We start from the raw sequence: 27,584 nt of genomic DNA, 5'->3' as shown, positions 1-27,584 counted from the left end.
GTGGAAACATGAGCTCACCCAGTTTTTCTGTCGTGTCTTGTCATGATTTTATGCAGAATTAGAAATGTCTTTAGTGGGTATTGAAAATATAGTAGAGATTGCCCTTATTTTTGGCAGTATTCAAGTTTAATGTGTCATAACTTATATCTTTACTCTCCTAGCCTGGTGTGTCAATCTTCCTAGTAAATCCCCAGCCATCCAATGGCCACTTCTCAACTAGAATCGACGTCAGGCAAGGAGACAGCTGTGATTCCATAATCAGACGCTTAATGAAAATGGACCGAGGAATCAAAGGTAAAATCTTTTCTCTTGAAGCTCCTACTCAGCAGAAGCTCATGTATGGATGAGTTGTAAGTCGAAGGGACAGAAAGAGCTCTTCCGACAGCTGTGTAACACCGTGGGAAGAGAATTGAGCCCCAAACTGGAAACCTAGATTTTTTTTTGGTCTTGCTTGGGCTTAGGTAGTTTGGTAACTTTGTGTCACGTAAATGCCTAGCTGGTTCTCTTTCAGTGTTGTGAGTTCTTTGAATTGGATAGTTTTTTCAGTATCCTGTCTGGTTCTAAATTACAACAAGTGATTTATGTCTTTTAGAGGTAATTCAAATTTAGAAACATATACCCTTACTATTCTAGACTAAGTTGTCCAGCTGGGTCTCTTACTAGGGAAAGAGGAGAATTAGAATGAGGTTTTGAGATCCTCCATGCATTAGTGTATTGATCCTTTTACAAATTCAACATAACTATCATCATCGTCATCATCATCATCGTCATCCTCATCCTCATCCTCATCCCCCTTGTATAGCTAGTGGAATAGAAGCTCACAAAGGGAAATTACTCAGCTGGAAAATCTCAAGCCTAGAATTCAAACTGTTGGATTCCAAACCTTCTGGTTTTTTTCTTTTAAACTGTGTTTCTCTAGGCAAAATACATATACAATCTCAATTTCTGATCTAGATTAGAAGTGTATGTTCTGTGATTAAATTCAATATAAACACCCTCTCCCCTCCCCTGAAGGTCTTACTATGCAACCCTGGCTGGCTTGAGACCTGCTATGTAGACCAGATTTTCTGAAACTCACAGAGATCTGCCCGCCTCTGCCTCTCAGTGCTGTGGCCTTCCTTTTCAGTACCCAGTGTATTTGTTAGTTTTCTTGTTGCTATGAAAAAATACCTGACAAGAAGCAACCTAAGAGGGGAAAGACTGATTCTGATTCCCAGTTTGAGGGTGTAGAGGATAGTGGCAAAGACCTGGCGGTGAGGCTAGCACTTGGCCGTTGCCCAGGATCTTGAAGCGCTGGTCACAGTACATTTGCTGTCAGGAAGCAGGCGGGAGAGCCTTTGATGCTCAGCTGTCTTCTCTCTGTTCTCCTTCTGAGTCAGCCTGGGACCCGAGTCCACGGGCCAGTGCCACCCACATTCAGAGTCGGACTTCTCTCCTCAGCTGAACGTCTATGGAAATGCCCTTACATATCCAGATTTGTGCTCCCCTGATTTTTAATGCTGTCAGGTTAGTGAAAATGACCCATCACTCTAGCCAGGTCCAGGAGTGGACACGAGAGGCAGCTTAGTGTGTCTCTAGGACTTTTCTTCAGGATTATAAAGATTGACTAATGTTGATGTTCATCTTTTAGGTGATATCTGTCTCTCCCATTTCTCCCATCTCTTCTCCCTCATTGTCTATTTTCAGACAGACTCTTACTGTGAAGCCCTAGATGACTTGAAACTCGCCATGTAGACCAGGCTGGCTTTGAACCTGTGGCAGTTCTGCCTCTGCCTCCTAACTGCTGGAATTACAAATGTGTGCCCCCAGGATTGGTCTTCTTATTTAATTTTATGTATTCATTTCTTTGTAGTGCTAGGTTTGAATCTAGGTTCTTGTACATGCTAGGCAAGGGATCTCCCGTTGAGTTAGATCTCATTTTTAATGACTCTTACTTGTTACGTATGTGCAGTGCACATACATGGTCAGACTTCGGTCATCAGGCTTGTGTACACCTGTACCTTCAGAGCCGTCTTGCTGGCCTTCTTTTCTTTTTGATAGCAATCAAAAATGTGTTAGTTTGGGTAACCTGTTGCCTCTTCCTGTTTCCTTCTAGTCCTTTTTGACCATTCTTCACTGTCCCACCTATTCTAGGTACTTCACAGAAGTAGTATTGGTCTTTTATTTTAAAGATTCAATATGTTGTATTAGTAAGCTTTTGTGTGTGTGTGTGTGTGTGTGTGTGTGTGTGTGTGTGTGTAAAGACATGACTTCTCACTCTTGTCCAGCGCTGACCTGACTGAAGCAGTTTCCTCCCTGGCCTCCTGAGTAGCTGCAACTACAGGCATGGGCTACTTTGCCCAGCAGCAGTTTTCCTTTAACTAAGCAAAATGTCTCCCATGGGCTGACATGAGAAGCCAGCTCAGTCTGTAAAGTGCTTATTGCACAGATGTGAGACCTGGGTTTGGATCCCAGCACCAATATTCCAAATCGAAGAAAACCAGCCAGGTGCAGTAACATGTACCATAACCCCAAAGCTGAGGGGATGAGGGGAGACAGATGGCATTCAGGTATCCAGCCAGTCCAGCTGAAACAGCAAGCTCCAGGTTCTTAATAAATAATAAGGTGGAGAGTGACAGAGGAAGACACTCAGCATCGACCTTCACATACACATATGAGTTCACCCGCATACATGCATATACTACACACACAAAAGCTTACTAATACAACATATCGAATCTTTAAAATAAAAGACCAGTTTTCCAAGATTCATCCATGTTCTTAAAGATTTGTTCTTTATTTTATGTGTGTATGTATGTGTCTGAGTCTATGAATGTTCACAATGTGAGTGAAGGTGTCCATGGAGGCCAGAAAGAGGTGTCAGATCTCCTGTAACTGGAGTTACAGGTGATTGTGGTGCTGGGAACTGAACCTGGGTCTTCTGCAAGGTCAACAAGTGTCTTAGTTATTGAGTCATCTCTCTAGCTCATATAGGCATTTATTTCCCGGTGAAATACCACAGAATGGTACGTATGCCTTTGGAGCAAATAAGCAGGACTTGAAAATTTGAAAGTATGAATATCTAGGAAGCCATGTTCTGTCTCTTCATATTTGTATTGCTTTTGTTCAGTCTTCAACAAATTTTCTAATAGGAAGAATACATAGTCCTTAAAGCCATTAGAATGGCTTTTAAAGAAAACCGGTATTTGTGGGAACTCATGGGATCTTATTATGAGGTTGTGGTATACTAGAGGATGTGTTTCTGCATTGAAAATTGTATTGCAAAGTATTAAATTGGGGGCAATGAGATTCCTCAGTGAGCTAAGGCACTTGTTAAGCTGATGACCTTGGTCCCTATCTTGTCATGGAAGAAGAGAAACCTAATTGTCATCTGAATTACACTTGTGTGCTATGGCATGCATACACAAAGATTCACAAAATAAATAAATGTAATAATTTTTATTTATTTTTTTCGAGGGGGGGTTTCCAGGCAGGGTTTCTCTGTATAGCCCTGACCACCCAGGAACTGGCTCTATAGAACAGGCTAGCCTTGAATTCAGATTAGCCTGCCTTTGCCTTCTGAGTGCTGGAATTAAAGTTGTGCACCATCGCTGCCTGGCAATTTTTTTAAAGATGTTTAAATTCCTATTAAAGGTACTCCGTGCACTGACTGGGTTCCTCAGAACTGTGCTGGCATTACTGTCTATTTGTTGCCTTTTCTCATGGAGCCTCTGATATCGTTCTTATCTCTTTATTTTACAAGCTATGAATATATCCAGTGAGTATGAATCAGTTTTAAGTTTCGTGTTAGTAGCTGCTATAAATTTGGAAGATGGATAGATGTATTAGCGAAGTTCGAAATTGATATTTGTGTGAGAATCACCAGAAGGGATCTAACCTTGATACTTTCAGTGGGCCTTCGTGTTCCTTTGATATGTATGAGGGTTGAGCATATTGAGTATGTAGGATAGAAAAACAGTTCAATTCAATAACACACTTCATAGTCTGTCTGCTGCACTAGCCAGCGAGCAGTCCAATTAGTGCCAATTGTATTGAGGGTGATTATGATCGAGGGCTGGGAGAAACTCGCTCAAACCATCATTTCCCTCCACAAAGGCCACTGAGCAACTCTTGATGATAATGACTTTAAATCACTCACACCTATGCCACATATGAACTAATAACTCGGAGGTGAGAGACTCCATTTCATATTACCAGTCCCCAGGGACTTTCAATCGCTCTTATCTTTTCTCTAAGTGCCTTAAATCTTGTGTAGTTGCAGGCTTAAATTTCAACATTTTCAGTGATGAGAGAGATCTAGGATAAGAATAGATAGGAAGGCCACTAAGAAAACCCTACGAATTTATTGGCAGTAATGAACCACATGGCAAAACATGAAAGCAAATGCGTTTTGTCACTTAGAAGGCTGATTGAGTGTTAAGGTTTCTTTGAAATAGTTTGAATTAGAATTGGTTGAAATGATGAGGGGAGACTGTGAGAGAGAGCTGCAGTGAATGTGTAAAACCTGCTGGCAGAACTTGTTACAGTTTCTATAGCAAAATATTTGGTGCCACTGATGTTCCGGTGAAACTGCAATAGCTGTTACCATAGATTGTACCCGCCCAGACAAGATGAAGGCTTGCAGAAGACTGCTGTCTCTCCTGTTTGAGGTTTCAGGGCTTGTGCTCTTGTCTTGGAGCAGAAACTCGGAACACTCGCAGGCAGGGTTTGCTTTTATGGCAGATGCAGGTAATTGCTCTGTAAGCCCTGAGAGCTCTTCTCTAAACTTGCTGCCTTTCAGTCTTTGTTTCCCAGAGAGAGGAGAATGCCTGGAAGACTTGTACTCTGGGTATGACTGCCAGCCGCATTAATGTCTTCTTTGATCTCTTATCCCTTATAGAGCTAAGCTTTGTCCTCTTGAGACACCATGAGGGGATGTAGCTCACAGACCACCCAGTGATCATTTTAGAAAAGCTTGGAAGTAATGTAGGAAATGTCATTTGGGGAGGGGCAGGTGAAGCATAGCTGACCACACTGCTCGGAATGACATAGACCTAGGACGAGCGTTTGTGCCAGTGTTTCCCCCCGTATATAAGCAAAATTGTTTGATGTTGAAAGTCTCAGAATTGCTTAAATAAATTTTTTGATTAGATTGTTGAATCATAAATTTATCCATAGGATAAGTGCTTGTTTGATTTTGGGTTGCTGTTTTCTGTTTTTGTTTGTGAGGAGCTGTATGACGAGGTTGCACAACAGTAGACCAGATGCCAGTCAGATTAGAGCTCATCTCAAAGTTGCCCCTCTCTCTACCCCCTCCTTCTCTTCCTGGTTCTCACCAACTTGTGCTATAAGCACTTCTTGTCTCTTGAACAACACAAGAAATAGGTAGTCCTGCTTTTCACAGTGATCATGACTCCTCCAAAAATAGCTCAGAGAAGGTCCTTCACCAGCAGAGTGCGTCCAGAGCACCAGAGGCTTGGTGAAGCATGTAAAGGTGATGTAAACCGTAGGTTAGCACTTAAAAAAGAACACTATTCTTCTTCCCTCTTGGTTTGGTGTTCAGATGTGTTACACAGACGCTCTGACTGTTTGGTTCAGGTATAAAGCTGGGAGGGGATGAAGTTTACAAGATGCTAGCTTTGCTTCTGAGGCCAGGTCCTAAGAATCTGATGAAAATGCCTGTGTTTGGCTGTTATGAGATTGTGTCAGTGACTATATGCAGATACTCATGTTGGTGATCTCTTTTGCTATAGATCTTTCCAAAGTGAAACTGATGCGGTTTGACAATCCTCTGCTGGGGCCTCGAAGCGTTCCGGTCCTCGGGAGGGAACACAGTGAGAAGACGCTCATTTCTGAGAGTGCCGTTTTTCATGTGGACCTAGAGAGCAAGAAAGTTCACCTCACTGAGAACGGGCTACGCATGGATATTGGCGACACAATGGTCTATCTGGTTCACTGAGAAAACTCGTGCAAATTGGAGATTTAATGTGATTTCTAAGTTACTTCTGCCTTGAGACTCTCAAGCTAGATCTAAATAGACTTCATTTCTAACTGCTGGATTCTTTATGTAATCATAATTATACCAATTCATCTTTGATTTCTAAATCTAATAAACTTCGCATTTTTTTCACCTTTGGGCCTCTAAGAGAAATGGTTTGTGCTACATTATTTATTTTTAACACATAATTCTGTTTCCTAGGAGTTTTTAATCTTTACACAAAAGTATCAGGATGCCCCTTTTTGGGTCTGTGTTTTATGTTTCAGAAAGGGTCTCACTGTAGCCCAGGCTGGCTTCAGAGCTCATGATCCTCTTGACTCAGTTTTCTGAATGCTGGGATTCTAAGCATGTCCACTGTGCCCTCTTGTTGGTGTGTCCCTTTTATGAATTATGCTTTTTACTGTTTATGCAGGTTAAGGAGCATCATAGCTCTTGATAACATAATTGTTTAGATGACCTGCAGTGGTGGTGCACGCCTTTAATCTCAGAACTCAGGAGGCAGAGGCAGAGGCAGGAGGATCTCTGGTTCCAGGACAGCCTGGTCTACAGTGAAGTTCCAGTACAGACAAGGCTACACAGAGAAACCCTGTGTTGAAATGAACATGCAAAAAGAAAAGGAAAAGACAGTAGTGAGTAGGCTAGTTCCATTTCTTACTTTTATGAGTGTGATGTGAGCATGTGTGTAGTGGATGTGCATGTATGTGTGGAGAACTCTATGCACATGCTTATGTGCCAGACAGAAGAGGACACTGGGTGTTTTGCTGTTACTCTCTGCTTTATTCCCGTGAGACGTGATCTGCCCCTGAACCTGAGCTAGACTAGGAGTTATGGATCCCAAGGAAACATTTTTGTTTTTCAATTTACTCTTATTATTGTGTGTCTATGTATGGTGTGTGTCTGTATGTGGAGGGGGTATTTGTACCATGGTGTGTATGGAGATTAGGGGACAAATGTCTGTATCTGCTTTTCCATCAGTTGCTTTTTGTTTTGTTTTTCGAGAGAGAGTTTCTCTGTGTAGCTCTGACTGTCCCGGAAATCACTCTATAGATCAGGTTGGCCACAAACTCACAGAGATCCTCCTGCCTCTGCCTCCTGCATGTTGGGATTAAAGGCAGGCACCACTATGCCCAGCTCTATATGTGGTTTTAATTATACCATTTGTTGTTTTTTTATGTCCAGCTTTATGGTTTTCTTTAAAAAAAATTGTTCTATTTTCAACTTAGTGCACTTGTGTGCCCTGAGTGTGGGTTTATGCACGTGTGTGTGCGTCTGTGCCTGTGGAGGCCGGAAGACAGCTTCATTTCCTGGAGCAGGAGGGAAAGGCCACTGGGAGCCAGCTCTAGAAACAAGAGTTTTTAACTGCTGAGCCATCACTCTAGCCTGCTGCTTTTTCTTTTTTAAATAAGTAAAATACATGGCTTGAAAGTCAAAGCTATATCCGTTCACAAAACTCTCACGCTGTGTTTCCACTTAATAGCTAAACATTATTATCTAATTTCTTGGTTATGTTTTCTATATCTCTTTCCAAAAGAAGCAATTAATTTATTTATGTTTTAATTTCCTTTTTCTAATATAGTAGGAAATATTTTTCTCTAAAATTATATATAAATATCTTTCCATAGAATTATATATAAAATTATTTTATACTTTGGTTTTGAAGTTAACATAACCTGAATATATTGTGAGAATTTTTTTTTTTTTTTTTTGGTTTTTGTTTTTCAAGACAGGGTTTCTCTGCGGCTTTGGGGCCTATCCTGGAACTTGCTTTTGTAGACCAGGCTGGCCTCGAACTCACAGTGGTCTGCCTGCCTCTGCCTCCCAAGTGCTGGGATTAAAGGCGTGTGCCACCATCGCCTGGCTGAGAATTCTTTTTCATGCTTCTCTTCTTCCTTCTACCCTACTGCATAAGGCTGTTGTGAAGGTTTAATTGTCTAGTTAGCATCTATAAATGGACACTTACATTCTTTCCAAGTGATATTCTGTAGACTTTGTTAATATATAGGTGAGGCAGGAGAGGTGAGGCAGGAGTTGTTACATGGACATGTAACAACTGTCCATGCTTGCTGCTCTTGCAGAGGACTCCAGTCTGAATCTTGGCACCCACATGATGGCTAATAACCCCTTACAATTCCAGTTCCAGGGGATCTGACACCCTCTTCTGGCCTGGGGCTCCTCTGTGCACATAAACTGGTACAGGTGCACACACATCCATGTGAAAATAATAAGTCTGAAAAGGAAGGGCACATGGTGAATAACCTTATGAACATGTGGCAAATAGTTCAGGAAGTGTATAATCAGACTGTGTTTGTAGAAGTGAGCTAGCTTATAGGTTCTGGGGTAGATGTCCTTGTACCTTTGTTAGCAGATACCTGGGAACAACAAATACAAAGGCCCTGAGGGGCATGGAGCTGCCTGTGTGAGCAGTGAAGAGCAAGGAGGCCCCACGAGACAGTCTAAAGTTTTATATCTAATTTCTCGTTTATCATAGCTAAGGAAAACTATAACTATCTGTCTTCAACTCTTCAAAGACCCCAGAAGAATATATTACCTAAATAAACAGGAAGTGCACTGTAAGCAACTTCCAAAGTTCTAGACTTGACAGAGATATCTTGCTGCCTGGACAATCACCCAAAGTTCTTCTGTAACTTTGGGTCATCCACCCTGAGCCTACAGGACCATAATATCTGGCAGACTTTTCCATAAAGCAGGAAATTTGAAGGTCTCTTATGCCTTATACTGGCAAAGTTCATCAGTTGGTTTCTTCTGTGTCCTGCAGAATGTCTGGCAGACTTTTCATGAAGTAGGAACCCTGGAGGGACTGTCTCTCTTTAGGCAAGTTCTGCAGTCATTTTTCTGTGGGCCATGCATATCCAGTTCATACAGCATACCATCAAGCAGTCCAGGCAAGTTTGATGCCCATCTTCCTCTTGAAGTAATTGGTGCTGCCAGGAGCAGACATGTATCACTGTTGAGAAAAGTCTAAGTTCTTAAAACACTTTAAATGCCATGTTCTGTAGGTCTTTGGAGTGTTGAAGATTACCTAACTAAGGTAACTACAGTTTGACTATTATAGATGACTATTTATTAATCTGTATTTAATTATACATTACATTTTTAAATGAACTGCATAAACAATACTTTAAGCAATAGCAGAAATACATATATACAGTGTGACAAAACCAACCTTAAATCTGTATCAATAGACCAAGATCCATACCAATGCAAAGTATTTATCTCTATATCATATCCCCCTTTAAAGAAAAACATACTATAAATGTTATAAACAATTATTTTGGGAATTTGGTCATTGTTTTTCCCAAAATGTTTTCTGCTGTTTATTGGGTGAAATATTTTTAGGGTTCATAGCAACCTTTCAGGCGGTCTTGTTCCAACAAACCACATTAGTTTATCTATAGGTTCTCATCTTCTTTGGAAACAAAAGCAAAATCTCTTTTCCAAAGTAACATATCCTTAGACTCAAATTTTGAAGTCAAGATGCCTTTAAGTTGATTTAACTTAACAACCCCCAGAATCTAATGTCTCTCTACAGTCAAAAAAATTCAAGGAAAACACAATAATATGCGTAATCCAGACTGTATATTTTCCATCTTTACGTGAACTTTTTATATTATGCTATTAATTTTTAGTATTTATTTTATTATCTTTACTCCTTTAATCTATGACTACTTTTGTCTATACTCTTTTCCTCTCTTTCCCAAGCCTATGTACAGTTTTAAACACACTGTGACCCATTCAGAGATTTATTTTTGTCTGAATCTGTCTTTATTGCATATCTATAATCATTTTCTGATCAGGAGCCCCTTTTTAAAAATATGCTAAGTGGGCATGGCTGCTCCTCAGCCCTGCCTGTTGGCTCTGCCCCATCCAACATGGCAGAGGTATGTTCACTGCCTCTACTAGCCTTGCTCACCACCCCAGCTCCAGGGATGCATGGGTCTATGTTGCCATTACGCAACTAGTAGCACACCGCTCACAAACCCCATTTAAGTGCAGGACCTCCTGAAAGAGCCAGAGCTGTTCATGCAATTAGCATGAACCAGGGAGCCTTCTTAAAGGAGCTGTGCAGTTTTTATTGTTACTGCTGAGTCAGGAAGCCTTATCTTAAAGGAATTGTGCCTCTGCTTGCTTCTAACAAACAAAGCCCACCTAAGAAAATGCTGCTACCAAGAAGCTGTGCTTAACTCTGTTATTTTGTGACTAGAATTCCTTCCCACACCCTCAGGTTTTATGTGGATGTACTCAGCTCAAGTTGGCACCATGTGTAGATGGAGTCTGCTCATTTGTTTCCCAGCCACCCAGACCTAAACAATCACACCGAAGTTACATTAATTACAACACTGCTTGGCCTATTAGCTTAGGCTTCTTATTATCTAATTCTTAATCTTAATTAACCCATTTCTATTAATCTGTGTATAACCACAAGGGTAAGTTTCCAGCTCTGGCATCTGTATCCTTCAGCAGCTACATGGCATCTCTGATGCTGCCTACTCTCTCTGTCTCTTCTGACCTGGCTATGTTCTGCCCTGCTATAGGCTAAAGTAGCTTCTTTATTAGCCAATGGTAATAAGACATATTCATAGCATACAGAAGGGAAGGGAATCCCACATCAGATGCGCACCACTGTGTCTGACTTAATTTGCTGATATTTTGATATATGTTTTGGAAATATATGTCTTTGACACTCTTAATAATGTATGTATGGATTTAGCACTACTCGCTTGATCATGGTTTTTCACTTAGTGTCTTGAATATAACTTCACCTTTATGTTAGAATAGTGATTCTCAGTCTTCCTAATACTGCAACCCTTTAATACATTTCCTCATGTTGTGGTGACTCCCAACCATGAAAGTATTTTTGTTGCTACTTCATAACTGTAATTTTGCTACTGTTATGAATTGTAATGAAGGGTAACTGATACGCAACTCCTGTAAAAAGGTCAAACATTCAAAGTGGTCTTGACCCACAGATTGAGAACCATTGCATTAGAAGAATACCCCTCAAACCTGGAGTATTAACAATTATTTCTAATTGTTCACTGATAGACTATACACAGTATAACTAGTTGCAGGTGAAGCACACACACACACACACACACACACAAAGACACACCCACTAACTAGGGTAGAAGATGACACTCCTAAGGGTCTTAAAGAATGTAATGAACAAATACTACATTTTCAGTTTTCAAGAGGAGGTGGTAATTTGTTCCTCTCACATTTCTCGTGATGGTAAATTCAGAGTTGTGTGGTTCAGGGCTTTGCCACTGGCCACGTGAGTCTTCAGAGCACTTGAAATGCAGCTGGACCAGATCTCAAGGTGCTGTAACTGTAGTTTATGATCCAGATCTTAGAGTATTTGTATGTAAAATGAATGCAAGGTATTCCAATAATAATTTTAAAATATCGATTGAAAAGGCTGGAGGGATGACGCAGTGGTTAAGAGCACCGGCTGCTCTTTCAGAGAACCTGGTTCTAGTCTCAGCACTCACTGAGTGGGTCACAACTGTCTGTGACTCTGATCTCAGGGGATTTGACACTGTCTTCTGGCCTTGTGGGCACCAGGCATCCTCATGGCGTGCAGACATTCATGCAGACACAGCACCTACACGTAAAAGTAGAGAAAAAGTGATGAATTGGCAAAATATATGTTAAGTTTAAGTTTGCTTGTTTCTTTTTACTTTTGTTGCACTTGACTAACAGAGTTTAAAATGGCTCAGAATGTATTTCTGTTTGCAATATGTCTAGAGGTTTGTTAAAATTCAGACTAAGCATTACTTTCATTGCCCAATTTGAAGATAAATTATCCCAGTTTGTTCAATTCTAAACTTGATAAATTCCAGAATTCCCCTTATTAATGATACTTTCTGACAACTTCCAGGATGTTCTGTTTCAGAGATATCTTCCTGGACAGTCACTTCTGGAACTTTGATTGCAGGTGAAAGTCCCTTTTGTCTGAAAAAGCTCTCAGAACTTTCAGTTGTAAAGACACATTTTGGATACATTTGGCTTTTTCCAGGCATTCATGATGTGTATTTTTTCCCCTTTATAATTAGAAATATATGGTTTCTATGTGTTGGGGATAGTCTGGACTCAATTGTTTTTCTTAATGGTTTTCTGGTCCTTTGAAGACCTTTTTTCTTGGTAAGTAATCCCCAGGCTGAAAGACCTTTCTATCCCCGCTTTTGGGTATATTTTGGAATTGTTTCAGCTTTCAGGATTGGACCACTGGTCCTGGTGATGCAGCCACCTTGCTGCCTAGTAAGGTAGAAAACTGCAGTTTCTGCGATGACATGGCGCGGAGTGGCACCTAACCAGGTAAATCCTTAGTAAAGGCATCCTTTAAAGCAAAGGTTTTTCCCATCAAAGATAAATTCCTTGTTTTAAATTTTGTGTTTACATTTGTTGTTGTTGTTGTTTTTGTTTTTCAAGACAGAGTTTCTCTGTGTAACAGCCCTTGCTGTCCTGGAATTAGCTCTTGTAGACCAGACTGGCCTTGAACTCATAGAGATCTGCCTGCCTCTACGTCCCAAATTCTGGGTTTAAAAGCGTAAGCCACCACAGCCCGGCTAAATTTTGTGTTTACATTGTATCTCCATCAATCTCCCTCCCTTCAGATTAGAAAAAGGTACAGACCCTTAGTTAGACATGTGCTCATCTTTAAAACAATACAATGTCTGTCTATCAGCCTGCTATGACCTCAAGTTCCAGAATATCAAGGCAACATTCTTTTAAAGGCACGCTTCCCTTTGGTTTGAACCCAGGTTTAGAACCAGTCTGCGCATTGTCCAAGGGAAAGGATAACCAGACAATAAGACAAGAAGCTGTCCTTATGAGCTGGCTCGGGCATCACTTCTCCAGGCCCCACGAGGACGTTTCCTTGCTCAGTACACATGCACCACTCTTCTCCCTCGTATCGTCTGAAGATGAGCATTTCATTTCCCACTTGAGGTAGGAAGTCAGGTGACTTTCTCACAGGTTTTGCTGTTGGACTATCCAGCCAATCTCTTTGTAAAAGGAGCCCGGGGAAAGAACAGCGGCTTTTGTGGGGCGAGTGGGAGTACCTAGCCCCAAGAGTGCGTGAGAAGGGGGCAACTGTGCATGGCTTGTGAAGGAAGGACTGCTTAAGTTAAAGGAAATCTCTTCATTCTTAGTTTAAATTATCCTGTCCTGATCAAGTGAAACTTTATATCTGGCTACTGCCTGTGAAATCCACCCCTTTGACATAAATATCCTAGAGATTTGACTTCAGTGAAGAATTTGGAGTAAACAAGGGGGCCTGGGTGGAAAGTACAATAAATTCTTAGCACTGTATGTTTGATTAAAGAATTAACAGAAACTGCCCAGAGTGGTGTATTCAACATGGGGACAGTCAGCTTTTGTTGGGGAGGGTGCCTGGCTTCTTAGGTGGGTGAGTTAGAAGAAAGTGAAGCCAGAAGAGAGAGTGTATTTTACCAATCTGAAGCATCACTAGGTAAAAGGATCAAAGAGACTACGGCTGCTGTCATCCCATTTCCCACTAAAGCTTCCCTCTGCTTTTGATGAGCAGAGTTACCACCTCTCTTGGTTTTCTCAGGACCATCTTGATTTTAGTACCAAAAGTTCTCTATCCTAGTCAAATTAAGATGGTTGAACATCTTGACTGTATCTCAAGGTATTTGGGTAGCACATGTATCATCTTAAAAACACCGACCCAGATTTCTCTGCCTTCTTTGTTCCTCAGAAAAGCAAAGAAAGCGCACTGGATGCTGAAGTCATGCTAACACTAGCTGCTGTCAGTTGCATGCCTCCCATGCACCAAGTACATGATATCATTGAATGCTCACGGCAACCAAGAGCTAGAGTGCTTAAAACACAGTTGGAGGAGGAAGATGAGGCCAGAGTTGAGGGCAGTGATGGGGTCTTTCCTAAGCTTGAAGAGCTAGAACGTAGCTGAGCTGGATTTGAAATTCAGTGTGCACCAGTTTGTTCTTTCTGCTTATGAATGGCAGCGTCTCTGATTTGGCCCAGGTCTGTGGGCATCAGTTGTATCCATCATACCCAAGCTTGTTCCTGTTCTTCGTGGTGGCATAAGCACTCCTTGCAGGTCATATAGACAAGCTGCCCAAGAAGTTACAGTGACTACTTTCATCTCATGTGTAGCAGCCCCGGATTAAGATAAGCCATCCTGCCCTTGGTCTTGCTTTGACTCTCTCTCTCTTGAATTCTCCCTCTCCTTTGATGGGATTTTGCTATGCAGGCTTGGTTGCTCTCAACCTTTCCTGCCTTGTTTGCCCAGGTCCTGGGATTACCGGTGTACACTGTCACACCTCATCACCTTGCTATTTTTAGTGGGACTACCAAATGCCTGGCACATAGGCAGTGCCTAGGGAAGGGCTGGCGTTACTTTCTGAATCATGACAGATGAGCAGCGTTAAGCTTGAACTGTAAATCTAAACATTTTAATAAAATCACCAAAGATTCAGAGTATTAGAATAGAGTTCTTATTGAGTTCAAAATTAGGCAAACACACACACACACACACACACACACACACGTAATTTTTTCCAACAAGTAAAAGTTACCTTCTCAGTTACTTGATTTGGAGTAGATAGAAGACTGGCCTCCTTGCTGTGATAAAAAGGTGTTATGCACATAATTTTAAGATAGAAGCAAAAATCTCTTGTCTAGGGCTGCAGACTGCAAATGGTTCATTTCAGGGAAAAATCTTTCCAGGTGCTCAGCCCTCAGAAATCCCTCCACTAAAATCAGAGATGATTGAAGCTCTTAGCATAATGATGGAAGCCCTCACTGGTAGGCACCATGCAGAGAAGGAAATGCCTTGGATTGTGTAGAGAGATGCAGAAAGCTTTTAGGCTATCCTCTGCTTGTATTTCATCAGCTCACACCTGAGAGTTAGGCTACAGAATTGAAATGCAGTTCAAGTTGCATAATTTAGCCCAGAGGAGCTAGATTGAAGAAAGACTTGAGTACAATAGGAGAGACAGTGAATCTATTTGATCCAATCAGCAAATATTTATCGAGTACTCACTCCGTTTCAGGGCAGTGTGCTGATGCTGGGCATACAAAGAGGAACAACAGCCTGTGCCCCTGGCAACAGGGAGCACAAATGGAGGGAGATGAAACAGGGCCAGTGTGAAGGCAGCTTCTTCAGGACCAGTTTCAAATGGTCATCGGTGGCCGGGTGGAGTCAGTAATGACTACTTCCCTCAGTTCTGGAGGTTGGAAGTCTGGGACTGGGGGAGTGCGGTTGGGTTTGGTGAGGCCTTTCCTGGCTCACAGGGTACTTTCTTGGTCTCTCTGTTCATCAAGGCCATTAACTTAGGATTCCATCCCTCTGCCCTACTGAACTTTACTTTCTAGGAGTCATCTCCATATACAGCCACATTTCAGGGAGCATATGTCAGTTCACAGAAATAACCCTTAACACACTTCAGGCTGAACATCAACACATACGCAGGCCATAATCCTCTCGTTCTTCACACACATCTGAGTGGCAGACGAAAGGGTGTTTTACAATTTTGTTTTGAACTTATCTGGTTATAGGTCATGATGAGCCACTGGCGGCTACTTTTCAGCAGCTATGCCTCTGGGCATTTTTTGAGCAACAGGAAAACCTTAAACACATTTTCAAATGCAATCAAATATTTGCTGGTGGGACTGAGTGTGGTGACGTAAGCCTTTAACTCAGCACTCAGTAGGCAGAGGCAGCTCTTGTGAATTCCAGGCCAACCAGGACTACACAGACCTTGGCTCAAAATCAAATGACAAAAGTACTCCAAGCAACAACAGAATTCGTGAGTTCTATTTGGCAATGGAATGGGCATAATGCTAACTTCCAGTGTTTGACTTAGCATCAGCTTTATGTTTTACACATTTTTCCAAGTCTTAAGAACATATAGGATGGGGCTGGAGAGATGGCTCAGTGGTTAAGAGCATTGCCTGCTCTTCCAAAAGTCCTGAGTTCAATTCCCAGCAACCACATGGTGGCTCACAATCATCTGTAATGAGGTCTGGTGCTCTCTTCTGTATTGCAGGCATACATGTAGAAATTGTATACATAATAAATAAATAAATATTTAAAAAAACATATAGGGTCTCAAAGTGCTAATTAGACCCTAAGTATTATCTGTAATGTCTACCAGATAAAAGGACGAGCCCTGCTCTGGGGACCCAGTAGATCCAGCCTGGCCTCTAGGTCCCTTCTGAGCTCTCGTGGAGCATCTCCAGCTCTTTAACATCTTGATGACTCACTGGGTCTTTGGAGTAGGTGTGTTTCAAGTATCCTCTCTTCTTGCCTACTACCTGTTCTGTGTCCCTTGCCATTCCTGTTCCATGGACATCGCCTAGCTGGTGAAGACTTGGGAGCTGTTGCAGTCACCAGTGGCTTTCAGATCCACTGCATGAGGTGTCAGGTGGCAACAGACTTCTTCCTTAAGAGTTACCTGGAAACCTGTTATGGTCGTGACTTCTGGACTTTGGAGACCCGTGCAGTTGGTCTGGGGCAGGGCTTTGGAACTTGTTTTGGCAAGTTGTCCTGTTTGGTGATGCTTGGGCAAGCGATTAATTTTCTTGTCCCTGTGACAGAGTGCACGACATAAACACCTGAACAGAAAGAATGATGTGTTTTGGCTTACGATTTCAGAGATTTCAATCCATATTCCTTTGTCCCATTGATTATGGGCCCGTGTTGAGAGGATTGTGGTGGGAGGAATATATGAAGGAAGGTGGTGTATGCCTTAAGGTAGACAGGAAGCAGGCAGGGAAAGGGACTCCTTTAAAGGCTCCCTTCAAAGGTGTGACTTGTCCCTTCACAAGGCAAAACCTTCAAAGATCCCAATGAAGTACTTTTTCCAAATAGGCCTGTCACCTAAAGGTTCCAGAACCTCATATCATACCACCAGCTAGGGACCTTCAACACAACAGCAGGGAGTATTGGTGTGGTGGAAAAGACATATCACCATACCATAACATCTTACTGATTTGATTGCTCCAAATCAGATTTGAAAGGAGCTCTCCAGCCATTTACCCCCAGAGCAATGCACTCTTATGATTGCTCAGTCAAGTTTCACTTTGACTCCTAGGGCATCTAGAACTCGGTGACCTACTGCAACAATGGTTCCTGGGCAAATGGTGCTGCGTCTTGTTTATTTTATTGCGAATGTGAGGCAGGTTCCGTCCTTAATTTTCCACAGCACCTCAGAGATCAGGTGCAGGCAGCTCATGAGGCTTGCTGCAGGAGAGGCATACCACAAGGTAATGACAACACAGTGCAGGCTCAGACTCATGATAGGCCCCACTGACTCCAAGTTGACCCAGCTTTCCCATGAACCTTGAAGCAGCTTACCTTCATCTATGGAAATGACTCTTGCCATTTCCATGACTGAAATTCACACAGAACTTTTTATCTCAGAAATAGGAGGGAGCTTTCCCCCTCACTTCACCGTCACATCCCAGTCCGTTAAGCAATTGTTTACTAATTTAGAATTACAGAAAGTGGAAATATCCATTCCTTTCAGGGAAAATTAACTCCAAGAGGAATGTGTGGGATGTTGTGCATTGGGGCCATCCACATGTCGACCCCAGTAGCTGTGCCCAGGTTCCTAGCTGCTCTCCCAGTCTCCCCATCATTCTTTCTTGAGCAGATGCTCACCGCTCTTGGGTTATAGCTTACTTCACCTGTGGCACACCCTCAGGTGACAGTAAACTAGTTATATGTCCTTCAGTTGATACAATAAGCCCCGTGAGATCATTTTCCCATCTGAACTGACAGGAGGTAGGGAGCACAAACCACTTAGCTGCGGCCATGTCACCATGGAGGGACATGCTGGGATCTGACTGGATGTCTCTTTGTTTCAAGTTTGTGAAGTTAGCTATTATGAAACCCTGGCAAACACTAGGTGTTAGATTGGACATTGAACTTGCGTAAGAGATTGGTCCTTAATGGGACTAAACATTATAAAGTCAGAGGAGGCATGCTGAAAGAGGGAGCTGATCGCGTCAGCCTGGATTATGTATGACTCAGCCTCTTGGCTCCACGGGTCTCTGATCTCTTCTTTATTGTTCTGTTTTGATCAATGGTTATCATTCTTCAGCATCTTGGTTAACAAGTTAACCATCATCCTTGACTCTCCAGGAGCCAAGTACCAGCTCGAACCGTAGTGAAGCAGCCTATCCGCGGAGCCAGCAGCAGGACCACAGTCACGACCATCATCCAGACTGGTGGGGACTGGAGCACCGGCCTCTTCAGCGTCTGCAGAGACAGGAAAATCTGTACGGGCTTCCTTTTCACTCACACTCCTCCTTACCATTTTCTCCCCTGAGGTATCAGTAAGTGGAAAAGCTACCCCGGCACAAGGTCAGAAAGTAAAAGATTTCAGAATAACTGGATTAGTCTAGCGTCTCAAGGCTGTTCCTTAGTTGGGAAAAAAAAAGTCATGCTTTTCAACAGTGTAGACCCGTTCATAGGATAAGTGGTATTTTCAAAGATTTTTTTTTTATTTAAATGATAGAATCCATAGTTGGTAAAGACACAAAATAGCCTCCCTTGTCACTAGAAGTGACGGTATGAACTGGTGGAGATCAGCAAGGGTTACACTAGTGTTTCCCCTGGTAACTACATTTCTTAGTAGGAGCTTAATCTGAGAAAATAAATTATGTGCAAAATTGAACAGGCACATCAACACTGCAGCCCTGGTCACTGTGGCAAAGCTTGGAACAGCATATGTACTGCATCCATCCACTGGGTTCTTATACAGCTCTGAAGAGTCACAGAGTAGAGTAACAGTCAGTGAGTTAAAAGATCTTTTGTGTACAGTTTCACTTTTGTTAATTTATTTTTTTTTGAGACAGGGTCTCACTGTTTCCCTGGCTCATCTGGAACTCACCGAGTTCCACCTGCTTCGGCCTCCTGAGCGCTGGGACTCAAGGTGCATGGTAGCACACCTGTCTTGCATATGGTTTTGAGTTTAAGAAGCCGAGTGAGTGCAAAACTGTGTTCATTAAATTCCATCTGGAGGAGGTGAAAACATTTAGGGAAAAAAAGCATAGGAGGATCTAATACTATTATTTACAGCAGATATCTCCAGATGGCAGGCTAACAAATACATTTCATTTTTCAAAAATTATCTCTTTAATCTCTCCATGCGTTGCTCTTGTAACAAGAATGATCTGAAAGGAAACGCCCTCTGTTGACTGAGATCTTGTCTGGCTCTGGTTCAGTCGTCAAGAGGTTCTAGTTTCACGACTGACCTCTGGCTTACAGCAAAGGCACACTGAGTCACTGTTTATCTCACCGGCCATGTCTCAGGATCCCAGAACCTGTGAGAAGCAAGTATTGGGTCCTGATTTAAAATCACCATTTAGTGGTCATAAAAAAGAAAAATATAGCCGGGCGGTGGTGGCGCACGCCTGTAATTCCAGCACTCGGGAGGCAGAGGCAGGCGGATCGCTGTGAGTTCGAGGCCAGCCTGGTCTACAAAGGGAGTCCCAGGACAGGCTCCAAAGCCACAGAGAAACCCTGTCTCGAAAAACCAAAAAAAAAAAAAAAAAAGAAAAAAAAAGAAAAATATAGAAGACAGCCCAAGGACAAAACAGTATCTGTAGGTGCAGATATTTTGTCGCTCCCCCACCCACCGCCAGATCCCTTACTTATGTGTGTACACAGTTTACATAAGTGGAAGAATTGTAAATGTACATTACTAGACACCTCTGTTTCGATTTCACCACACATGTAGGTGATCATGCCACATAAGCACATCTGGAGCTAATTTCTTAAATTGCCTCATGAATCCCCTTGTATCCCAGTTTGTTTATGCAGAAACTCCGGTTGCTGGAGTATGGGGTTTACTCAAACCAGTACTGTGCAACCCAGCTTGTTCAGATGTCAGTTTTGCATAGTGTGAGGATATCTGTCTTGGGTAACTGCTAATGAGTAAACTTGCTGACCAAACAGAACGTGCCTCTTTAAATTATGGTAGATGTCGTCAAGTGGCTTTCTTTCTGGAAGGTGAGTTAATTTACACTCCCACTGGCGGTGCATGCGTGTGCTCCATTCCTCTCTAAAGTATCTTAGTATTGGAAGGTTCAGCTCCCTTGCAGCAAGCGACCTGAAATGTGCCGTGCTCAATTCCCACTCTCCTTCCTTCCTTCAGTTCTTTGGGCCTCTACACCACCGCTTCTTGTCTTTGTTTTGACTCGCCTGTAAGGGAGAAGGATGGCATTCTACACAGGAGGGTGGAGAACAGGCCTCGGTTTAGGTGGGCTGTGGAAGTAAAGGGAAAGGCTGAATGTGTACCATGCATCCCTATTGACCATGAGCTCTGTAAAAGAAGAAAATATATGACTGATAACATGTTGGCACATTCACCTTGTAGAAATGGGGTGCTACAGAAAAAGGATCCTTGTCTCTTTGTAAATACCATTTATGGTTGCAAACAAGAGCAACAACAAAAAATCATTTGGGAACATTTCCTTCCAGGTATTTTCTCTACATTTACCTGTGTAAATCTGTTAGCAATATATGCTATTGCTTTGTAACTCATTAGGCAAAGCATAATTGGTATTAAGTTGTGCTCCTTATGCAATTTGATTTTTTAAAATTCAAATTAGCCTTAGAGATTTCGCTCTGTTGGTACTTAATTGAATTTTTATCACATCCTTTTAGAAAAGTTTGTGCATGTGTGTGCATGTGCGTGCAGTGTATGTGCAGGTATGGGTACCAGTGTGCATGGGCAGAAGCCAGAAGAAGGCATCTGATATCCTCCTCTATTACGCTCCACTTTATGCTCCTTTGAGACAGGGCCTCTCATTGAACCTAGAGCTAGGCTGGCAGCCATCAAGCCCTACCACTCCTTCTGTCTCTGTCTCTCACGGTCCTGGCATTGCAGGTATGTATGCTGGCTTGTGTTGTGTTTGCCAGGATCCAAACTCAGGTCCTCATGGCCGCCCAGCAAGCATTCTTGATCACCGAGCCACCTCTCCAGTCCTTTTCCCACATTCTTAGTGGTTACACGCCATGTTTTATCTATTTCTCAGCCTACTGACATGCATTTGCGTTTGTAAACGCTGTGATGCAGACACACTTCAGTGACTATCCTTGCAGGTGTCCTTCTGTGCCCAAGTGTTACTCTAGGTGCTGATAAGTGAGATTATTCATTCCTAGAGTGTTTTTAATTCTTAATAGATTGAGCAAAGGTCTCATCTAATGTGGTTAGGCCAATTTCCACATTCATGTATTTGTAATTTTATGTCCCCAAACATATATTAAAAATGGGGCATTCTTGTGAGTAGCAAGTGATTTCTGATAGTATTAATATGCCTTCATAATGACATTATTGTTGGCCATTGGTATTTCCTTTTTAGCAAGCTACCCACTGATGGCCATTATCTTTTCTTCTGTTTTCCTTGATATATATTTATAAGAGTGCCTCCCATATTCTGTGTGTTTACCCTGTTCTCCGATATCACGGCAAAACCTACTTTTGGGGAAAGGATCCCAGCCTTCTATTCTTGTGCATCCCTTCTTGGGGTCTAGTCTAAGTATTTTTGTCTCCAGCCACACCCCTCACCATGCACAGCAGTGACATTTGACTCAGAGGGTCTTTCTGAAAAGAGTCACAGAATTCAGGTCACCCCACAGGGATAAATATAATGACATACTGTCCTGGACTACACAAACTCTTTTTCATTAATTATGATGGGATAGAAATGTAAAACATGAGAACATATGGACATACACTAGGACTCTGGGTTCATTTTCCTAGAGTTCAAATATGGTCTCTGTCCTTCACTAATAATATTATAAGCTTAGGGACAATTACTTCTAGAGATTAGGTGAACTAATTATAAATGGGGTTAGTAAGAAGACCCATTTTATTCATCAGTTGATTTTTCTGAGACAGGGTCTTAGCAAGCAAGCACAGGCTGTTCTAGAATTCCCTGTGTATCCTAGGCTGTCCTCAAACTTTATGCTTCTACTATCTTAATCCCACACGTACTGTGGTTATGGGGCAGGCTATCATGCAGGCCTGAACGATGGCAGTGTACATGGGAGGCAGAGGCAGGTGGGTCTCTGAGTTTGAAGCCAGTCTGGTCTACAGAGTGAGTTCCAGAACAGCCGGCAATACACAGAGAAACCCTGTCTCAAAACAAACAAACAAACAAACAAACAAACAAACAAAAAAGTGCCTAGTTTATATGATTATTTCAGAGATTAAATGAGCTAACACGTGTTAAATGTTTTCAGGAAGAGCTTGGCACACAGGGAACTCTTTATAAACATGAGCTATTGTAAAATAAATATTTCTATATAGGCTTCGATATAGACATCTTTTAAAAACCACAGCTGACTTCTAGTTCAAAGTGATTGAATTTAAGTATTGTGATTTGAATGAGAACATTTCCCAAAGGCTCGTATGTTTTAATACTTGGTCCCCAGATGGTGGAACTGTTTGGGGAGGACTAGGAGGTATAGCCTTGTTGGAGGAAGTATCACTTTTTTTTTTTTTTTTAAGAGAGGTGGACTTTAAGGTTTCAGAAGTCCTCATCATTCCCAGTTAGCTCTTTCTCTGCCTCTTGCTGTGGATCAGAAGTAATCTCTCTGCTCTGCTCCGGCACCATGTCTGCCTGACCACTGCCACTGTTCCCCACCATGGTGGGCATGAACTCTAACTATATGGAACCACGAGCCCCCAATTAAATGCTTTCTTCTAGAAGTTGCTATGATCATGGTATTATGTCACCTCAGTAGAAAAGTAAGACAAGTGTCTAAAAAGCACACTTATATAGCATGGTTATCTGACAGACAGATTAAAAATCAACCAACCAACCAACCAACCAACCAACCAACCAACCAACCAACCAACAAAAAAACCCAGCAAGTGAGTTCTAACGTGGAGCAACAATGCTAAGGCACAATCAATGTCTTTACAGGGTGTGGTACTGTTCAGAGACGAGTAAACAGGATTGATCAGTTGCTTAATTTGCCAGCTTTATTATTAGGCAAATTTTTGTTAATTGCTTTGTTTGTGGGAATTTACCGTCTTTCATAATCCTCACAGACCGTGCCATTGATTTCAAATTGCTCTAATTCAAGGTTGCAGATGCTGGGAACCCTCTGCTTGCTGCAAATTTGCTAGGCCTTATACTGCTTTCCAAGTTGTTCAGACTAGTTGTCAGTGCTGGGCAGAGTCTCCTTTTCTGCTCGGGAATTATTTTTTAGTGCTGGGGACTGATCCTTGTGCATTCTAGGCAAGTACACGACCATGGAGCCATAGCCCCAGTCAGGATTGTTTTTTTTTTTTTGATTCAGATTAAAATATCTTAGAATTATTTGAGGCTTACTTAGTTTGCTTTCAGCTACAAGGTACCTACCATACCTTTGTTTCTGGCGCATCAGAAGCTGTGGTGACTAACGCTTCACACAAGCTACAATGGCTAAAACAAAACTCTGACAATAGCAAATGCTAGCCATGATGTCAAGCCATTAGAAGTCTTGAATGGTGTCAGAGGGGGTATGGAATGGTACAAATGCTTTGGAGAACTATTTCTCTATATTTGTAGAATTAAACATATGACCTAGAAATTCCACTCTCAGGAAACTACTCAGATAAAATAAAGTCATATATCCACACACTGAATTGGAGGTATGTCTATATCAAGTCTTACATGTGAGTATGCATAGTGGTATTAATATCAAAAAAATGGAGCAATAAAATGTCGAGTAGTGGGAGAATAAACAGTTTTTAGACTATTCATACAATGAAATGCTACTTATTCAACAGTACTAGTTATAACTTATATAACAACATGAGTAAACCTAAAAAAACTCGTGATATTGCACAAAACAATAGAAGTAAATGTGATTCCATTGAGATGAGGGATAGAAGTCATGACTGTGTTTCCCTCAGGAGTAGGGGTGATAAGGGTATGATTTCCTATTATATAGGTGAATGCTACTATTGTCACCCAAAGCGAATACTTAAGGTTTGTGCATTTTTTGTATATAAAATTCCTCTTGATTAAAATGTTTAGCATGCATACTCCATATTTTTATGTCAACTTGATATGAGCTAAAATTATGTAAGAGGAGGGAACCTTAATTAAGAAAATCATCCATATAGGCCTCCATATAGGTCTATAGGCAGGCCTGTAGGGCATTTGCTTAATTAGTGATTGGTGAGGGAGGGCCCAGCCTATTGTGGATGGTGCCATCCCTGGGCTGGTGGTCCTGGGTTCTATAAGAAACCAGACTGAGCAATCCATGAGGAGCAAGCCAGTAAGAAGCATCCCTACATGGCCTCTGCATCAGCTTCTGCCTCCAGGTCCCTGCCCCATTTGAGTTCTGACTTCCTTCAGTGATGAACACTTAAAAACATAAGCCAAATAAACCCTTTCCTTCCCTTCCCAAATTGCTTTGGTCATGGTGTTTTATCCCAGCAATGACAACCCTAACTAAGATAGTGTGTTTCCAAAGACTGGTATTGTGGCATTTTTGTTGGTTCATAGTCCTAATTATTTGAAATCATCAGGATTGTCATCTTTTTGCAGTTTTAGATGATGTGACATCTTAATTGTGTGTCAGCAGGCTCTTACGGCTCGTTAATAGTTTTCTGTGGCACTATGAGCTCCGTGGAAGGGAGTGAACAATTTGCCTGCCCATGGGCATGCGCTTTCTCTTCCCTTCTGGAGCAAGTTCGTAACAGCCATTATGTTCTCCGGAGGCTCTGTGGCCTCAAACATCTTGGGAATAGAATCCGTGTTAGTCCATTCAGTCTGTGTAGCAAGTCATATCAAGAGTTAATGGTGAATGAAGTACTAAGTGGAAACCATTTCCAGTTGACACTGAAGGGCCCAGTCACCTAATAGTTTACAGATTAAAATGGACAAACGTCAGTGGCTCTGTGAAGCTGACAACATTCAGAATAACCTCTGATCTGAGAAATAGAATAAAACCCTGACAAGAAAAGGAAATGGGAATAGTTTTTCTATCGTTTTTACAGAAAGGAATATCTGTAATTCATGAAGCTTATTCGGGAAGTATCCTAGGTCCATGTTAAAAATTGGATAGAAGAACGTAAGTATCAGTTATGATTCAAAAATTACTTAACATTTTTGGCAGGAGAAAAAGTTCCTATAATCAATGCTAACAGAATCATGTCAGGTTAAGTTTTGGCAATATTTAACAAAAGAACACAATTTTGATATGTCTAGGTAATGACGATTTTCTAGCTCTGAGTTTTGAGAATTGTTTATTCATTCTTTGTCCCTGGTTCCAGGCAGACAATGCGGTGTTGAATTGATGGCATAGGGTTGCGAATCTGTTTAAAATGTGAAGTTGTTCCCTGAATTTCTGAGAACGCTGGTTTTCTTTTTTGTGCAATCGACAGGTTTCTGTGGTCTCTTTTGTCCCATGTGTCTTGAGTGTGACATTGCCAGGCATTATGGAGAGTGTCTTTGTTGGCCACTGTTACCAGGGTCTACCTTTGCACTGAGAACTGGCACCAGAGAGAGACATAAGATACAGGTAAGGACAACTGAGGCATATATGAATCCAAATCTTTATGAGAACTGGGATGCTTTTCAAACCTATGATTCCCCATGGTGATTGGGAGAGAGAGAAAGGGAGAGAGAGGGAGAGAGAGAAACACACACACATACACATGTTTAAAAAAAAAATCTCACATTTAATAAAAAATGGTGGGGAATGAAAGTTCTGATTTCATTATTTACTAGGAGTTATCACTTAAATGAAAAGTATATTTTATATTGAAGGCTATTTCAAGAAGAAATCATAATGCAGGCTGTGTTGGTGAACAGGTCTGGTCAAATCATTGGCCAACTTACACACTCTGAGATGTACTTTGATGCGCAGAACTAGGTGATTGTAGCCACTATCCCCTCCCATCTACAGAAATAAAAGCACACTTGTCTCTTATTACTTCAAGACATGGCGGATGGACTCACACCTAATTTGGAGGAAGTGCTTGTGAGGTCTGACTTGGAGTGTAGCCCATGTGTCGCAGGTAGACTTTACTTAGGAGGCTCCTTGTGGTCCTTAACTTCCAGTAGAGCCAAGACTGAAGCCATGAGTGGGTGAGCAGAGATGGGTGGAAACACATCCAGACACAGAGGGTCTTCCAAAGGGAACCTTCTACGTTGGACACACAGACACAGACACAGACAGACAGACTCTCTTTATTCTCTTCCTCACAGTATCTAGGTATTTTGGGGGATGATCTTTTTATGTGAACAAGACACAGGCTTGCGTGACTCCTCATGTCTGAGGACTGTATGTGTATATGTTTAGATTGATCCAGTTTGCCTGGACATGTAACTGTTAACCAATGATTGTCTCCAGGCAGGTAGTTGGGTGACTGGGGACAGCTCTGGGGGAGGCGAGGGGGGATTTTCTTTTTTATTTCCCATCACTTTTTACTATGGGGATTTGGGACCATTTTAGTTTATTACCTGAAGGGATGCTACTCCGCTAAAGCATGTGGCTCTGACAGGCCTTGCCCTTCTCCCTGACTCCCTCCGCCTTGCTAAACCATTAGAATACATTCCTAAAGCTAGCCCCTTCCTCCTCCTGAGGCTGACTACCAAGGTCCAGCTATCAAAGTATTGAAGTCCAGCAATCAACCTCCCCTTTTGGCTCACCTAATTAACATGCCTAATTAAAACTGTATACCTCATCCTAACCTGGGGCTTCCCATTTTATCTTGAAAAGCTGCCATTTTCTTATGGGTCCCATCTGTTTCCTCCCAATCCAATCGCAGTTCTTTGTCATCCCTCCTCCAGGACAAATATCCCTTGAGAAACAGAAAGAGTCCTGTGTCATTTGGTCTTGCCCTAGGGGACACTCTGTGAAGACTGGATGGTGGTGCATTGCTGCTGGCCTTTCTCCATCTGTCAGGTGGCCCGAGAACTCAAGATGAGAACCGCCCAACTCTACGAGATCTGTGCAATTCAAGCACCCAAGGACAGCCTGGTTTGATAGCCCTCCTCCTGCGCTCGCTCTCCTATGCCTTCCTCTCAAACCTGTCTTAGAAAGATAGTCCCCCCTCCCCAATAAGTATTCACTGGAATAGAATAAATGATTTACTCACTATTGTCTCTGCTGGGCTATGATGCCCCCGAGGTTTTGAGTAGTTTCTGACTTTGCTATTTTGGTCCAGCCATACACAGTACCTTCTAGAGGTGAGTGATATATTCTCCCCTCCCCCTGGCTTTTGGAAGGTTGACTTTTCTCCTAGTTTCTGATGCCATCTTTTCCCATGAGGCTGAAAAATTCCCATGTATATTTATTGTATAGCCCACTTTCCCTAAAATATCAGTGATGGGCCAGGCCCGATTAACTAGGCACTGATGTCTTTGGAACAGTAAGCCATTGCCCCCTCCCCCCCCAGCCCAACTCCTTCAGTCTTAGTTGTACAGGAAGGACCCTCTGAATGTGGCTGACAATTGGGGCCTACTGAGAAGCCAATGAAAATGACACTGGGATTTGTATCTACTGCATGTACTGGCTTTTTGGGACCCTAGTCTGTTTGGATGCACACCTTCCTAGGCCTGGATGGAGCGGGGAGGGCTT

General features: G+C 42.1%; 2 protein-coding genes across 2 annotated transcripts in view; both read left to right on the top strand.

Moving 5' to 3' along the window:
* LOC121442233 (leucine--tRNA ligase, cytoplasmic) overlaps nucleotides 1-6,109 on the top strand; it is a 51,844-nt gene extending 45,735 nt beyond the window's left edge. The window contains exons 31-32 of the mRNA XM_041643699.1: nucleotides 162-294; nucleotides 5,733-6,109. Coding sequence (XP_041499633.1) covers nucleotides 162-294; nucleotides 5,733-5,938 — 339 coding nt within the window. The 3' untranslated portion in view covers nucleotides 5,939-6,109. The remainder of the gene's footprint in view (nucleotides 1-161; nucleotides 295-5,732) is intronic.
* Nucleotides 6,110-12,827: 6,718 nt separating this feature from the next.
* Nucleotides 12,828-26,990, top strand: LOC121442224 (PLAC8-like protein 1). Its single transcript, XM_041643691.1, has 4 exons — nucleotides 12,828-12,946; nucleotides 18,132-18,268; nucleotides 25,384-25,520; nucleotides 26,850-26,990. Exons 1-4 carry the CDS (start codon nucleotides 12,828-12,830, stop codon nucleotides 26,988-26,990), a joined length of 534 nt encoding a protein of 177 aa, XP_041499625.1.
* The last annotated feature ends 594 nt before the right edge of the window (nucleotides 26,991-27,584 follow it).

Source organism: Microtus oregoni, unplaced genomic scaffold (assembly GCF_018167655.1).
Source record: "Microtus oregoni isolate MIOR12 unplaced genomic scaffold, Mior012 000088F_ref0000325, whole genome shotgun sequence".
In the NCBI taxonomy this organism is placed as follows: domain Eukaryota; kingdom Metazoa; phylum Chordata; class Mammalia; order Rodentia; family Cricetidae; genus Microtus; species Microtus oregoni.
The sequence above is the reverse complement of the archived record's forward strand: the minus strand, read 5'-3'. Positions and strand labels throughout refer to the sequence as shown.

Bases quoted from the DNA above. Each gene is read 5' to 3' on its own strand.
- LOC121442224 (XM_041643691.1), top strand. From the start codon at position 12,828: ATGAGCTGGCTCGGGCATCACTTCTCCAGGCCCCACGAGGACGTTTCC. The intron at 12,947-18,131 runs GTAGGAAGTCAG...TTGACTCTCCAG, and splicing joins CATTTCATTTCCCACTTGAG to GAGCCAAGTACCAGCTCGAA. The intron at 25,521-26,849 runs GTAAGGACAACT...GTCTTGCCCTAG, and splicing joins GAGAGAGACATAAGATACAG to GGGACACTCTGTGAAGACTG.